The 14,418-nt window shown below is 40.1% G+C and overlaps 1 protein-coding gene across 4 annotated transcripts in view; it reads right to left on the bottom strand.

Annotated features, from left to right (window-relative positions):
* Positions 1–1,418: 1,418 nt before the first annotated feature.
* The window catches only part of PHACTR2 (phosphatase and actin regulator 2), a 91,868-nt gene continuing 78,868 nt past the window's right edge, over positions 1,419–14,418 (bottom strand). For all 4 annotated transcript variants that reach the window (XM_081855294.1, XM_081855295.1, XM_081855296.1 and 1 more), the window contains 7 exons: positions 13,092–13,282; positions 11,233–11,389; positions 10,175–10,230; positions 8,825–8,886; positions 8,356–8,493; positions 5,648–5,724; positions 1,419–3,603 (listed from right to left, as the gene is read on the bottom strand). In XM_081855294.1, coding sequence (XP_081711420.1) covers positions 3,588–3,603; positions 5,648–5,724; positions 8,356–8,493; positions 8,825–8,886; positions 10,175–10,230; positions 11,233–11,389; positions 13,092–13,282 — 697 coding nt within the window. In that variant the 3' untranslated portion in view covers positions 1,419–3,587. The remainder of the gene's footprint in view (positions 3,604–5,647; positions 5,725–8,355; positions 8,494–8,824; positions 8,887–10,174; positions 10,231–11,232; positions 11,390–13,091; positions 13,283–14,418) is intronic.

Below are 14,418 nucleotides of genomic sequence, written 5' to 3'. Positions count from 1 at the left end.
CAAGAGGAAGGTTCTAGTTAAAGGTGCAGATGACCTCTGTTAAGTGGAACTTCTCAGTAAACATAAAAGATCTTGGGTAAGGGAACAGGCATTGCTAGGTTATATAGCTCAATATTAAGTCCTTAATTAAACCACTGTTTTAATTCCACTTCTAGCCAATGGCAGAAAAAAACATTTCCTCAGCCGTGCAGTAGCAAGGATTTTTTGGGGGGGCAGAATCAACATGATTGGTCAGTTAGTTTTTTTTTATTGTTTAACTTGATTGGGAGGGTGCAGCTGCCTGCCTGCCCACACCCATGGCCCTCTCCACCAATTACATTTCTGGGGTCTGAGTTTGCCTATCAGCAATACAGCTCTGTGTTCCTAACCCCTTCACATGTTAACTAGCATCATTAGAGCTGACTGCATATCTCCTACGTAAAGGAGATGCAGCTTCAAGCATTTCTGCCCTGCCTTCCTTGTCCCATTGCTCACCTCTTGCTTGCTTGCTTGCTTGCTTGCTTGCTTGCTGTGGGAAAACAAATGAGAGCCCTGTGAGAAATGGGATCAGGGCAGGAAAAGAACAGTGGCACCATCTTTTGTGGCTGTGTGTGTGTGAGAGAGTGAGAGAGAGAGAGAGAGAGAGACAGACAGACAGACAGACAGACAGACAGACAGACTCCAGGTTGTGACCTAAGCATTTTGGAGAGAGAAATGAGGTGATAAACTGTTTTCAGTATGAAGTTTCAGTGCCAATTTCTCTGGGCAATATCCAACTGAACCATACTCAAGAGAATACTAACTTGATTTCAGTGGGTCTACTTAGAGTATGACCACCATTAGGGTATCACCATTTCTCTCTCACATAGCTGAGGAGCAAGCTTTAGACCATGTTTTCCAACCAGTAACAGCGTTAGGTGAGCTTAATTTACTTTTCCTATTCATTATTATATGTTATAATACAGCAGCGTGATAGAACAGTTTCACTTTATTTCTGAACCCATTTAACTGATGGCAATGAAGGAACGGAACAATATTGATTATTTTTCTTTGCTATGTCAGGCATTCAGATGTTTCATTAGGTTATTAGTAGTTGTTAGCAATATCCTTGTGCACCTACCCAACATTTAGAAACTATGTGTATTTCAATATGATAAGACTGGGAAATACAATTATTTTTTATTTTGGAGGTGTGGGGAATACAGCCCACTGCACTTAATGTAAATGTAAATGTATTAGTAATGAACATGATACAATATTACCAGCTTAACTGTGTGTCCACTCTTTAAAGATTTCTGGCTGCAATCCCACATAAACTTACTTGTAAGTGCCTTTGAGCTCAGTGGGGCTTAAGTCAGAGTACACACAAACCAGACTGCACTGTTGGACATTCTTAACTTTTATAACTAAAGCTAACCCAGAAGAATACAATACAAGTGTTGAGGTAAAAAATAATAATTAAGTGACAGAGACCATTTATTGCCTGAAAAAAATACATATCTTTTATAATTAAGAACTAAACAGGGCACATAGACAAAAATAAATTGTAGTATGTACATACATTAAAAAGGATAAATAGCATATATATATATATTGTAATACTGCAATACATGCCATTGTGTATTTCAGGCCCAGAAGTTTCACCGTGTACATTAAAAGGATAAATAAGTGCTAATATAAGACAATTTTTAGTGTAAACAATGTCATAGGCTTACAATAAGCCAACATACTCAGGGCCAACATAATAAAGCACATATTGCCTCTCTCACCACCGTATACTATTTAAACTTAACTAAACATGTATTCACAAATACAATTACAAGATAGTATAAAAGTAGACAATTTGCTTCGCATTATTAACACACAACAAATACAGGCTGTAGGTTCCAAGGCCTTTCTATAATTTTCACGAGGTCCTTTATGGCGATGTTGTAGGGACACCTACGGAACGACCCTTCCCCACACAGGCACAGAGTCCACTGGCTGAGAGATCCCTGAAGGGCATGACAGAGCTCTGGTTTCACCCGTTTGGTACATGGATACATAGATATACCTTTTAGGGAATGGGAGATAAGAACATAAGACGAGCCGGCTGCGTCACAACAATGGCCCCTCAAGTACAACATCCTGTTCCCACAGTGGCCAACCAGATGCTTATGGCAAGTCCACAAGCCAGGACCTGAGATCTGTATTCACCATCCAGCCCTTTCCCCTCGACTTGATCAAGCAGGCTGGACAAAGATGTAAGAAAAGTGCACAGGCAGCCTCATTCCTCAAACTGTCCTGACACAATGCCTGTGTACATTTGCTAAAAGAGGAGAAACAAGGCTCTGTTATGTGGAATAGGTTATCCCCACCCCCCCATTTGCGGACACAGTGGTCACATAGGGAAGGGCCGTGTCCATACTAATATTCTCTGCACATAGTCCCAAACACAAAGGCAATGTAATACCCATATATTCTGTGGCCAGCAAATGATGTTGTCTATCAAAAAAAGTCTGCTCTTTCTGCCCTGGAATGGCCAACTACGAGAGTGCTGGCACACGGCAGTAGCATGAGGCTGTGCAATTTAGAGGGAAAGTCTTGGCAAGTGATGAACAGCTTCTAGGTCTTATACTATGTACTCTGATCCAAGAATCCGTTAATGTAGTTGAAGCTATAAAGATAAAAAATAGACCCAAACTACTTGCTAAACTGCTTTATTGTTCACTTTCATTTCTGTTTGGCTTCAGAATTTGATTGTCAAGACTCGTAGCCTAAGCAAGGCTAGAAGTCAGCAATTCAGCCCCGACTTCAAAACCCAGATTTTTCAAAAGGCATTTCTATCTGCATCTTTTCATTACAATTTCACAAATTGTCCTTCCTCAACATGTTTCTCAAATTAGTACATGATTATGGAGGACCATGATTTTCCTTTAAAAAAAGTATCTATGTTGCAATTCTGGACATAGTTGCACGCTCAAAAGTTCTGACCTCCTTCTACTGCCCAGCTCTGCTCAAGATTGTAGCCTCAATGCACTTTTAAAAAGCATGACAGTCATATTTTTATTATTATTATTTAAAAGCCTATGAATCCAGCTAGGACTAATTACTGGCAAATTCACTGGCACTGCACTGTATCCTGTTTATGAAGAGAGAACTTTATGTTCTCCACTTGGCTATGAAAAGTTGAGGATTCTGGAACAGTACACACAGAATTGCTCACATTCTTGGGTTTGCACTTTTAAGAAGTTATCCAATACCCCCATATAGCATTAGGTTAATGTCACCCTAACAGGTAGGGACTCTCTTCTGTCTGTTTCTAACCTACATGAAAGTGGATCCTGGCAACAATTAGCCTCACTTCTTTTTTTTTCTAGCCAAAAAAAGGTAGAATTTACTCTGAATAAGATGACCTCAATACCATTTCCTCTCTTATTATGCAACTGCTTTCACATTCCTTCCAGGATCTCTCTTAGATTCATCACTTTTGTTAAATGTGGAGGCCACATTGTTCAATGACTTCAGGTTAAACAGCTGCAGACATTTCAGTTGCAGGGCACTCTTGAGATGCTGCGCTCCCCCCATGTTGGTAGTTTGTGTCTGGATTGCAGGATATTTTCAAACACTTATGGACGGTGAAACCTGCAGTAGATAAAAAGAAAAATAAACCTTTATTTCAAAATCTCTCTTCCTGTTCCTGGAGATTTAGCATGGGTCCAAATATCTGTAAAAGCCAAAACATTCAAATTCTGTTTTCTTTGTATATGACTTGAATCTGTATTTCAAGCGTGTTTAAGACTGAACTGAGCAACATGGTTATAAAATGCCTGCTAAAATGTTTAAATCTCCATGACTGACAATGTAAACGCTTGCTTCTTGGCTCTCTGTGGGCTGCTGGATCTGGAATAACGTTCTAATAATTACAGAGGTTGAAAGGATGAAAGTTGAATGGACATTTGTGGAAGACAGAAGGCTTAAAACTTGTGATTAATTTTGACCTCTTAAAACTGGGGGGCAGAGATGTTGATGGCAATCCTTTATTTAGATTACATTTAGAATGGTTTGGTAATCCTTTTTAATTTAACAGCAGGGTGCCTTCCCACTTTGCCTATTACTTTAAATTAGGGGATTGGCAATTGCTTTGGAGATGGGGGAGAAAGTACTTTGCATTTCCTGTCTCTTACATACTAGAAATAGATCTTTTTGCCTTGCTGCATGAATTGGAAAGAAAAGCAATGTTTAGGGAACAGGAGGTGCAAAAACCTTGTGCTTTGATCATGTCAGAAGCCACTCTCAGAAACACAGACAACATGGGCCTCTGTAATGCCTACATTTAAAGCAGTCCATCAGAGGAACCACTTTGTAAGGTATTTAGAATCTTCTCCTGTCTTTAGTACATTTTATGCATTTATTTGAGACATTTAGCACATAGTGACTCGGGATGCCCCACTGGAAAAACACCATTGAAAGTTACATCAATGTGCAAAATTGTTCATGTGCCATGCTGAAAAGCAGCAGAATGAAGCTAGCATTCCAAAATGCAACTTGCCTACTACTGGTACAGAGTTACTGCTGCAGCCCTATGTGCTAAGAAGTACAGTCGTACCTTGGTTCTCGAACGCCTTGGTACTCATACGTTTTGGCTCCTGAACGCCACAAACCCAGAACTGTGTGTTCCAGTTTGCGAATGTTTTTCGGAAGCTGAACATCCGACGTGGCTTCCGATTGAGTGCAGGAAGCTCCTGCAGCCAACCGGAAGCCGCGCCTTGGTTTTTGAGTGGTTTGGGGAGTCGAACGGACTCCCGGAATGAATTAGGTTCGAGAACCATGGTATGACTGTAATGGTGCACAGAGCACAGTTGGACAAGGCAGTATGGCAGGCCAGACATGATCAACTTCCCTCTTCATACTGGGCTCTGCTGTTGCTATATTCAAATAAGCTATTCATTCCAAAAAGATAACTACAGCCAGAAATTTCTGAAGGGTTCTCCCCAACCCAACGCAAGCCCTCCCCTGCCTCAGCTTTAAGTGAAGTTCGTATGTGCTACATCAGTGAAAGCAGAGGCAGGGACAAAAAACTGTAGATAAATGCAAAGCTATAAAGCTGGCTTTTATTTGTCAGGAAAAGAAGTGAAACAAAGCAGATGAACTTTGTCAGGATGCTGATAGCTCATAAAATCATAAAAAAAGATATCATGTTCCTGGTTGTGTGTAATAATTTCTGCCAAGACAAGGAGGACACTGTGCAGGTAGGCCATACCCCAGGCCCCACTGCCACAATCATTTGTACCAAGAAATCAAGGACTAGGCTGAGGTGTGGGTTTTTGCTGCATCAGGGCCAGATCTAGAAATCCTTCCACACTTAAAAGATCATTATTTTCAAACAATGGCAAATGACATACTTGCATGATGACCTTTTAAAACAAATGTCACCTGGCAGCCATATGTGGCAGGGTGTGAGGGACTCAATAAGCTGCTTTTCATGCCTACCTGAGACTTCACAATGGTGGGCGTGTTCGAGCACCAGGCAGGCTATAACATACTGCTAATAGCCTGTGTTCAACAAGGTGAACCACAGGTTGTAAACCTGGTATATAAGGAACCTAGTAAGGTATCAGAAAATATTGCTTCTGAAAACTGAAATACAATCTGGGGGTTTGTATGTTGAACCCCCAAGTTTCCTTACCTTGTAAACTGCCGACTCTCTTCATGTACTTCCATTTCGGTGCTTTTAAATTCATTTAATTCTTTCCTTATTGCTGCCTAGTTTAAAAAACAAAGTATGAGATAAGACTGCGCGCGCGCACACACACACACACACACACACAATGTAATAATGTAATGAATATATATATATTATGTAATGTATTCACCATTCTGGAAAGAGCAAAGTATTATTTTGTGTCTAGCCCATTTTTATGTCATAACATATACAGTTAAACTTCTGTTCTCTTCATATCTCAGTGCAACCCCATATTTAGGCAGTTTGAATATTATACCATGCAAAGTTGTACACCATGATGTTTTAAGTGTAACTAAAAAGACAGACCCACCCCCCGAACTGACAGGTGAAATCCAATACCTAATCCAGAAAAAGACCCCCAAACCCCACTTTAGATTTTACATCTATGGACTTGTTGCTGAATAGCTGCAATTCAGGGCTGCTTCACATGTTCCACTTACATGGTAGTGCTTGATGATCTTGCTCTTATGTCAGTTCTTTTACAATACACAAATACTCATGTATATTTAAAAAAATGTGCACCATTGTTCTGCTCTCACAACCTCAGCACACCTACATTCTTAGGTGTGTTTCACAAGACACAGGAAATGACATACAAGGCCCTGCTATGTTGTCTCAGCTCAAAGTCAATTTTTTCTTCCCATCTTCTTTATCTAAAACAGTATTTATGGTTCATAAGATAATTCCAATAGAAAATGGCTCAAGCTACAAAGAGTGCTGGGAAGAGAGGTCTTGCAGAGATAGAGACAGAAAGGGAACCAGCCACCTGTTTAATGGGCATCCACAAAGTGATTATAGCAAAATACAGTTCTAGTGTAGTGGATGACTAATACTTCATGCATAGCAATTGCAAAGAACTGCAGGATTCCTGCCTTTCTTGACGGAGGACAAGATACGAGGCATGTAAGATGAATAATGCTTCCTGTCTAGGAATTAGCTCCTATTTCAGTTTTCTGTAACATCAGGTGAAATATTTGGACATTCTAGGCCTTTGTTTTCATGTGGCAGATTATTAAAAAGCAAAGTAGCCATTCAGTGTATTTTACATTGGTAATGAGAGTTGACATTTAAAAAGAAAGACTAATCACTTTGCTATCTCTTCATTTATTCCATAATAATTTTCTAAAAAGGCTAGCTATCTGCATATAGCTATTACCACAAATACTTTTATGATAATCGCTGCTTTTCGCCCCCATCGCTCCATGAAGGTCATAGCTACTCTTATTCTATGCTTGCATTTTGTTTTTTGAAAACACCATTAATATCTCTCAATAATCCTTTATAAAAGGCATCTCATTAGAAGTAGAAATCTTTCAGTGCAGGACAGAATTGCAGCAGGAAACAATTATTATGCTGTGTCACCACAATGATATATCTCTAACCGCAGTCTCCTGTTTCAGAAGAGGATTATCTTGCATAATTCTCATAGTGATGTTGAAGCATAAGAGTTATGCAATAGCAAATGAAGTGTTAAGTACCAGAAGATATATCTCCTACTTTAGCATATTAGGCCAGAATTAGAGACCTCCTCTCATATTCCCCTCAATACAGTCATGTGCGATTGGGAACCTTGACCCAACCAGGGTTTCTAACCACATATACAGGCCTTACATGTATAGAGTTGCATATGTTAAAGGTAAAAGACCTTACTCACAACCCAATACATAGTGGGGCCAAGTGGGTGCAACATGGTGATTAAAAGCTGTGGGGTTTAGGTATCAGCACCTAAATAGAATTTACATTCTCCTTTTTCTGACAGTGATGTTCAGTAACGCAAAACTGTCAGAGAATGAAGTGGAGCAAGGCACTGGAAACTTGCAACATGGCGACGTCACATCATGAGTTTTATGTTACTGAACATTAGGTGTGGGGAGAGGAAGTGGAGGTAGAGATGCCAGACTGCCTAGTTCCAAACTTAGTAGCATGAATTTGCTCCCTGGAATGCTGGAAGAAGCGGGAGAGGAAAGAAGGCTGCACGCACCTTGAGCTATGGTTTAAAGTAGGCATAGGCAAACTTGGCCCTCCAGATGTTTCGGGACTACAACTACCATCATCCCTAGCTAACAGGACCAGTGGTCAGGGGTGGTGGGAATTGTAGTCTCAAAACATATTATATTTGCCTATGCCTGCTTTAAAGCAATAGTAGGGAATCTTTTTCAGCTGGAGGGCTGCATTCCCTTCTAGACAACATTCTGGGGGTACATTCCCCACCAGTGGTGTGTAGGACCAGAAGAAAAAGTGGACAGAGCAATGACAGCAACTTTTACCAGTAGACTAATTTCTGCACACATTCTATCATTCCTCTTTATCCTCCAACCAGAAAAAAAATAGTTGAGGGAGCTCAAAGATAACATTCCACCTAAGAAGGGTGTGAAATAAGGCTGGGGCTGGGGGTTAGGATGAGAGGATATGGCTTGAAGAGAACTCCCAGGGCCAGACAGGGAGAGTCCCTGGGCCAAAGGAGAAAATACATCTGGTCGGTGTATTTTTCCTTCTAGATGGATGTGCTCTGTCTATGGGTACATACATATATTTGGAAGCAACCTCTGCTGCAGGAATTAGCAGGAGTCTCTGCTGGAATATATAAGGGCAAAGAAAATTTCTGAGATACAGAAACAAAGTTGCATTTATAATCCATATTTGTCTCTTGCCTTGTCTGCAGGGGTTAACCTTGCCCAGGGCTTGTCAGCACGGCGATCATAATCTGGAGAATCTGTTACTTCCACATACTCATTAAAACGCAGGATTCTTCTTGCTTGCAGCTCAGCCACTGTTGGTCTCAGACTGAGCTGTAAAAGAAGGCTAGGTGAACAAACCAAAGGAAAGCAGAGCAAGGACTAATGTTGGAAAAGACACACCCTGCAGATAAGCAGGACCCAATTTGTTATCAGGATACCCAACTTTTCATGTTGGTGACACATTATTTAGACATGCATCATTCCACGACACAGTAATTCAGTTTTCCTAGAAAACCAGTGGACTACCCGCTCCCGTTCCAGCCCTGGGAGGAGCATGGGGAGCGTTCGCACAGCACACCTACACACAGCAGTCGACACACCAATGTGTCATGTGTGACACACAGTTTGGAAATCTCTGGGATATGGAATACATTTTGCGTACCTTTCTGCTGAGACTGCGCTTCAATTCTCTTTTAGCTTCTTGTTCCTCTTCTTCATTCTTTTCTGTTTTTAGATGAAAGAGAGAAAAGGTAGGAATAATTAAAAGGTATGTTAACTACTGTATAGTACTAGGCCGGTTTGAGTACAAAAGCTTTCAACTTTATTCCTAACTCATTCTGGTTTCCTCCCCTTTTTACTTCTCAGCACATTACAGTCACTGTCCCAGATGAGGAACAGTAGATGGACAGCCTTCATTATTACCAATCAAAGTAGAGAAAGCAAGAAACCCAAAGAAGCAATGGTTAAACTGAATGTGCCATGAATAACCTTAGGCAAAGTGGTTGCTTTCAGACATCCTGCATAACTAGCATCCATCCTGATTTGTTTGAGGGGAGCTGATGTTGTATCAGAGTCAGTGTTATTCCACATTTTCCAGTATATCTCCCCATCACTTTCCTTACTGAAAAAAATCCAGTCTTTGGGGGAAGCAGGTTGCACAAGGCCTCCCAATCTACTATAATTGGGAGCCCTGAATTTGCTGGCATGTGATTGAATCCCACCTGAATATACCAACAATCTGGAAGCATCAATCCTGTAAGGTATGCTCATAGCCCTTCGTCTTGATCTGCCAGCAACCCTTTTTATATAGTACCATACTACCTTCCTGTTTATTTAATTTCACAGGATTTTTGTCCACCTGACTGACTGTTGGTCACACACAGTTCAGTCTTGTGCTCTAATGTAATCCAACAGCATAAAACTGAATTTTCCATCATGTCCTCTGGGGATTAGTTATGTTTATATAACTTTGTAGGCTTGCTAAGGAAATGAAAAAGAAAAGACAAACAGAGCTCTGGGATACTGGAATACTACAGAAAGCAGATTCTGTCTGCTGGTTTTACATGTAGTGATAATCATTAATATTCTTCAGCTGGCACATAGAGCTATGACGTGTTTCTAGAAAGCTCGTTTTGGCAAGATGGCAAAGCCCACAGACATTAAGGCTCCAGATCTGCAATTTGTTAGATATACAATGGGTATTAATGAAACTCGGTGCTAAGGAGTGAAGATATTTAACCTTCTTGCTGTCATGCAAACTGCAAACTAGTTGCATAGGCAATATGCCATGGTCACAAAACAAGATGTTTGATACAAGCAGCTCTACAATGTTATAAACTATCTTCATTCACCTGTCATGGCTCAGAATTCCAGGAATGTCTCTAAATTCATTTGACCCAGATTTCAGGTTGGCATCTGATATGATCATGCACTATCTTAGTCTCCAAGAGAAAGAAATTATTTATACATAAAACACACACACACACACACACACACACACTGCTCTGCTTACGTCTTAGGATGTTTCTCTGTTCTAGTTCTTCTGAAGTAGGCCTCTGGCTAAGCCTCCTGCAAAAAAGGGGGGGGAGGAAAATAATGCATATTTTCAGTCACTAAGACAGAGAACTGAAATGCAACAGCTAAATTTATTTTCAAACCAAAAATGTCAAATGCCAGTTTATACTAATGGTGGCTGTATCAAATGTGTTGCTGAATGGGGTTAACATGGGTTTGGAAATAGATGCGTATTTAGCATTTACTAAATACTAATGTGCTTATCAAGTCACATTTAACCTTTCACAAGATCAGCTATGTATCTGAACTTTTTTATTTCATAAAATGTATATAACTTCTTGATCGTTCAAAAACAACCCTCAATATCATAAAGCAAATAATCCATTAAGTAACAGTGGGAGACACTCATTTTTTTCACCATCCTCAGGCAATGCATGAGGGAATCTGCTCAGATAATGCAAGAAGAAAATAAAAGGCTAGATTTCAGGCAAAAGGCTTAGAAAAACATGCTCAGTTAAAGCAAAATGCTCTTTATGTCAAGTAACTTCAGAAGTAGTACATAAAAGTTGTATCAATGTAAGATGTGAATTGATCAGAAAAATTACCCAACAAGATGTTTGAAGTTCAGATTTTTCAAGCCAGCTAAGTACTTGTCATATAACAAAACGAAGCAGCAACCACCTGCAGTTATAATGATTCATACCTGAAATGCTATTTGTTTGTTTTGCTTTATGTATTTGGCCTAGCTTCTATCCAAAACACATGAGTAAGCAGGATGGGAATGCGACCAAGATATCAGTGATTAACAGCTGTATTATTTTTGTTGCAGCTTTGTGTGGGGAAGTGTTGAACAATAGCAAATTCCTTCTACTAAAACAAATAAAGTCAGATCAAGTGTCATAGCTGTAGTGGGTTCATAATTATGAAGTGTGATTTATTTTATAATGTTAGGACATGCCTCAGCTCACAGAACAGGAAAACATCTGGGTCAGACCCCAGACCTGCCTCCATTCTCTCTTCCCACCTCCCAAAATGTGCTCAGATGACAACTGATACCTCACTAGCTTTGTGCCAATCTGATGTCTGATTTCCTGCCTCTCCTCTTCAGATGTTCTCGGCAAGATGTTTTTGTCTTCCAGTTCTTTTTTCGATGGCCTGTTGCCAAGTTTGATTGCAAGAGTATCCCTACGGCGTATTTTGCTTGCTAAAGAGCCTGGGATGGAATGGAAGAAGAGGATAAAGGGAGGGAGAGGTTCATTGATTCATTCATATTTGGGCTGAAACATGCCAAATCGCAGCAAAAAGCTTTTTAATGCAACCCATGGACACCTTCTAACTTAACGTTCTTTCAATGGAGGAATTTTAATTAGCATCTGAAGCAAAATACTTTTGACTTACTTCATGCCCACAAGAATTTGAATAACTTAGAAAATAACAACCTGCCTGCTAGGGTGCAGTCAGAAAGTTCACAAACTTTCCCCAGTGCCTATGAAATAACTTGATATAAAATCTCAGCTTTAGCAACTTGCTGCATAGTAAGAATGCAGTTTCAGTTCTCTCATTAATGTATTTGCATATTTTTTAAAGATAGTCCTCAACAATCATCAACAAGCAATTATTTCTAAACAAATTTATAGCATGCATTTATTATTATATATTTATCACACTGTTGTTGTTTTTTTAAAAAAGTTATTTTAGTGGTCTCAGACAAATCCAGAACAACAAGTTTCTGGATGATGATAATATGTACTCAAAAAACAAATGGAACAAATCAAAACCCTTTGACCCCTATGTACATTGATTTATTTAAGTGGCACGTATACGTAATTTATTATTTAAGATATATTTATGCCCATCCTTTGCCAAAATAGTCTTCTAGGATAATACTAAAATACAGGATACAATACACAAAAAACAACAGTGTAAAATAGACAGAACACCAGCAAGTAAAGCATTAGGAAAAGGCAATTCATAGGAATCTCAGATTATTGGCTAAGAGCCAATAAAGGCCCAGGCATATTAACCTGGTACCAAAATGACCTATATGTGGAAAAAACCCATAATTTGGGTGCCTATTCTGGGCCAGCACTTGGTTCAAGGGTCCTCTGCTCCAGCCTCCTGCACCACCCGTGAACTTGCAGGAGGGCAGCAAAAACAGGGGCTGCCAAGCAGCCTGGTACTGAAGAGAGAAGTGTTAGGCCAAGCAGTTGCAGCCACCACAATGTTAACTTTCCCCAATTGCCTCTGGCCCACATATTTGGGGGAATATGTATCCCCCAGATACATTTGGGGGAAATGAAGTTGGCGATGACTACAGCTGTCTCACACAGGCATGTCTTTCTTCATGCTCATTATAAAAATTCTTTTTTAAAAATATGTAAAACTGCAATTAGACTGCATGAAAGTTCACAGAGCATGAGACTTCTGTATGAAATGGAGTATCTGATTTGACCTGAGAGGAGGTCCAAGGGAGCAATTTCAGCAGACACATCTTTGCTGAAACCTGAGAGAGATATGGAGGACTTTTGTCTAGGAATCTAAACCAGCTTCCCCACCCCACATCTCTGACCTTCAACATTAGCAGTATGCTACAATGCAAGACTGCTGCAAGTCAGTCTCTATCAGCACAGTCCCTCAACCTGCGATCACGGTATAATAGTGTGCTACACTGTAAGGTTCATGCGCCTGCACATACACCCTGCTGCAACTGGTACTGTGCCATCACCTCTGCAGTTCCAACAACTGAAGTAAGCAAGGTGGTATTCCTTAACTACGTAGACGTTTGTCTGGGTAACGGTTTGACTTGATGGAGGATCCAAAATAAAGTGAAAGTTGACTCTTTTGACAAGGTGGTAGAATTCTCTGCTCAACAAGTATGTTTCCCTCCCCCTTGTAAACATGGCTTAATGGCTTACTTTCACTACCATCATCATCATCTTCATCATCATCTGTGTAGAGTATTGGCCCATCTGAATCAGAGTCACTGGTGTGATTCTCTTTGTAGCTCTCACTTTCTGGAGTGTTTAGGGTTTCAGAAGGTTCATCTGTTGGGGCAGGGCTTGGTTGGTCAGGGCTCTCTTTTTCCTGATCTCCTTTGGTAACAGAACTGTAGATCCACAGGGGAGAAAAAAAACACCCTGTAGTACTTGACATAAACACTACAGAAACATGACACTGAGGCTGTTTACATGCATGTTATGTTCAGACATAACACTAAGCCACAGCTTGTTTTAACTGTGGTATGTTGACCAGCAGAGTAATTGTGCCTTGTTTTGCATCATGTTAGTTTAATTTTCTAGCTGCTTTTGCTTTGCATTTCTGGAACTATGTAAGAATTAAACAGGATATTGGGTTTGGACACAACAAAAAACCATGGTTGATGCAAGCTGAGATTCATACACCAACTTCAAGCCATGGTTTCACATTCTGCTTTGCTGGCCACAAACCACTGGCTGATGTGGGTTCAAAGATACAAATAAATCACAGTTAATCTAAACAGACCATGGCACAAGCCAGGACACTATGTCAAGCCAGCAGATTTTTAGAAAACAGTAACCAGAACTTAAACCTAAAAATGAGTTGTTTCTACAAAGCACACAGAAGGGGGAAATAATAAAACAACACTATGTAGATTAGGCTAGAATCTATCATGAACCAAGACTTCTGCTTGGTGTTACAAATGGAGAAAGGAGGATACTAGAACAGTTGAGGATAAGTGTAACATAGCACATATCCAATATGTGCCTATCTATGCAGACATTATGGGAAGTATAGGTAGCTTAATTAATATATTTAGAATTCCACTTGTACGGAGCTTTGGATTCCTTAAAAGGTCAGCTATTTATAAACGGATTGCAAATTTGTAGCTCAGACAAACTATGCAGATAAATTTTAAAATATGCAGATTGTGAGCAAAATAATGTAATGCCAAATAATGGTTTCTCCATCCTTTGGGCCATGCAAACCACTCCTGGTTTGAATGTGGCTTCCAATTCTGGTTTAAAGGCAAACTGTTGTGTGTTCCCAGTTTGCCTGATTTGGATACAATAGCAAGCTATGGTTTGCTGCAAACCTGGCAGTCAGGGAGAAAACTGAAGGAAAAGAGAGAGCTTGTGAGCTCCATGTTTTGGTGGATTTTCTTTCATGGGAAGTTTTTAACCAGACTTTGGGTAGCAATCTATCGTGGATGCTTTAGTTGAGATTCTTGCACTGCACGAGGCTGGACTAGATGACCCTTGGGTT

This window comes from Podarcis erhardii, assembly GCF_964252035.2.
Source record: "Podarcis erhardii genome assembly, chromosome: 3".
Lineage (NCBI taxonomy): Eukaryota > Metazoa > Chordata > Lepidosauria > Squamata > Lacertidae > Podarcis > Podarcis erhardii.
The sequence above is the reverse complement of the archived record's forward strand: the minus strand, read 5'-3'. Positions and strand labels throughout refer to the sequence as shown.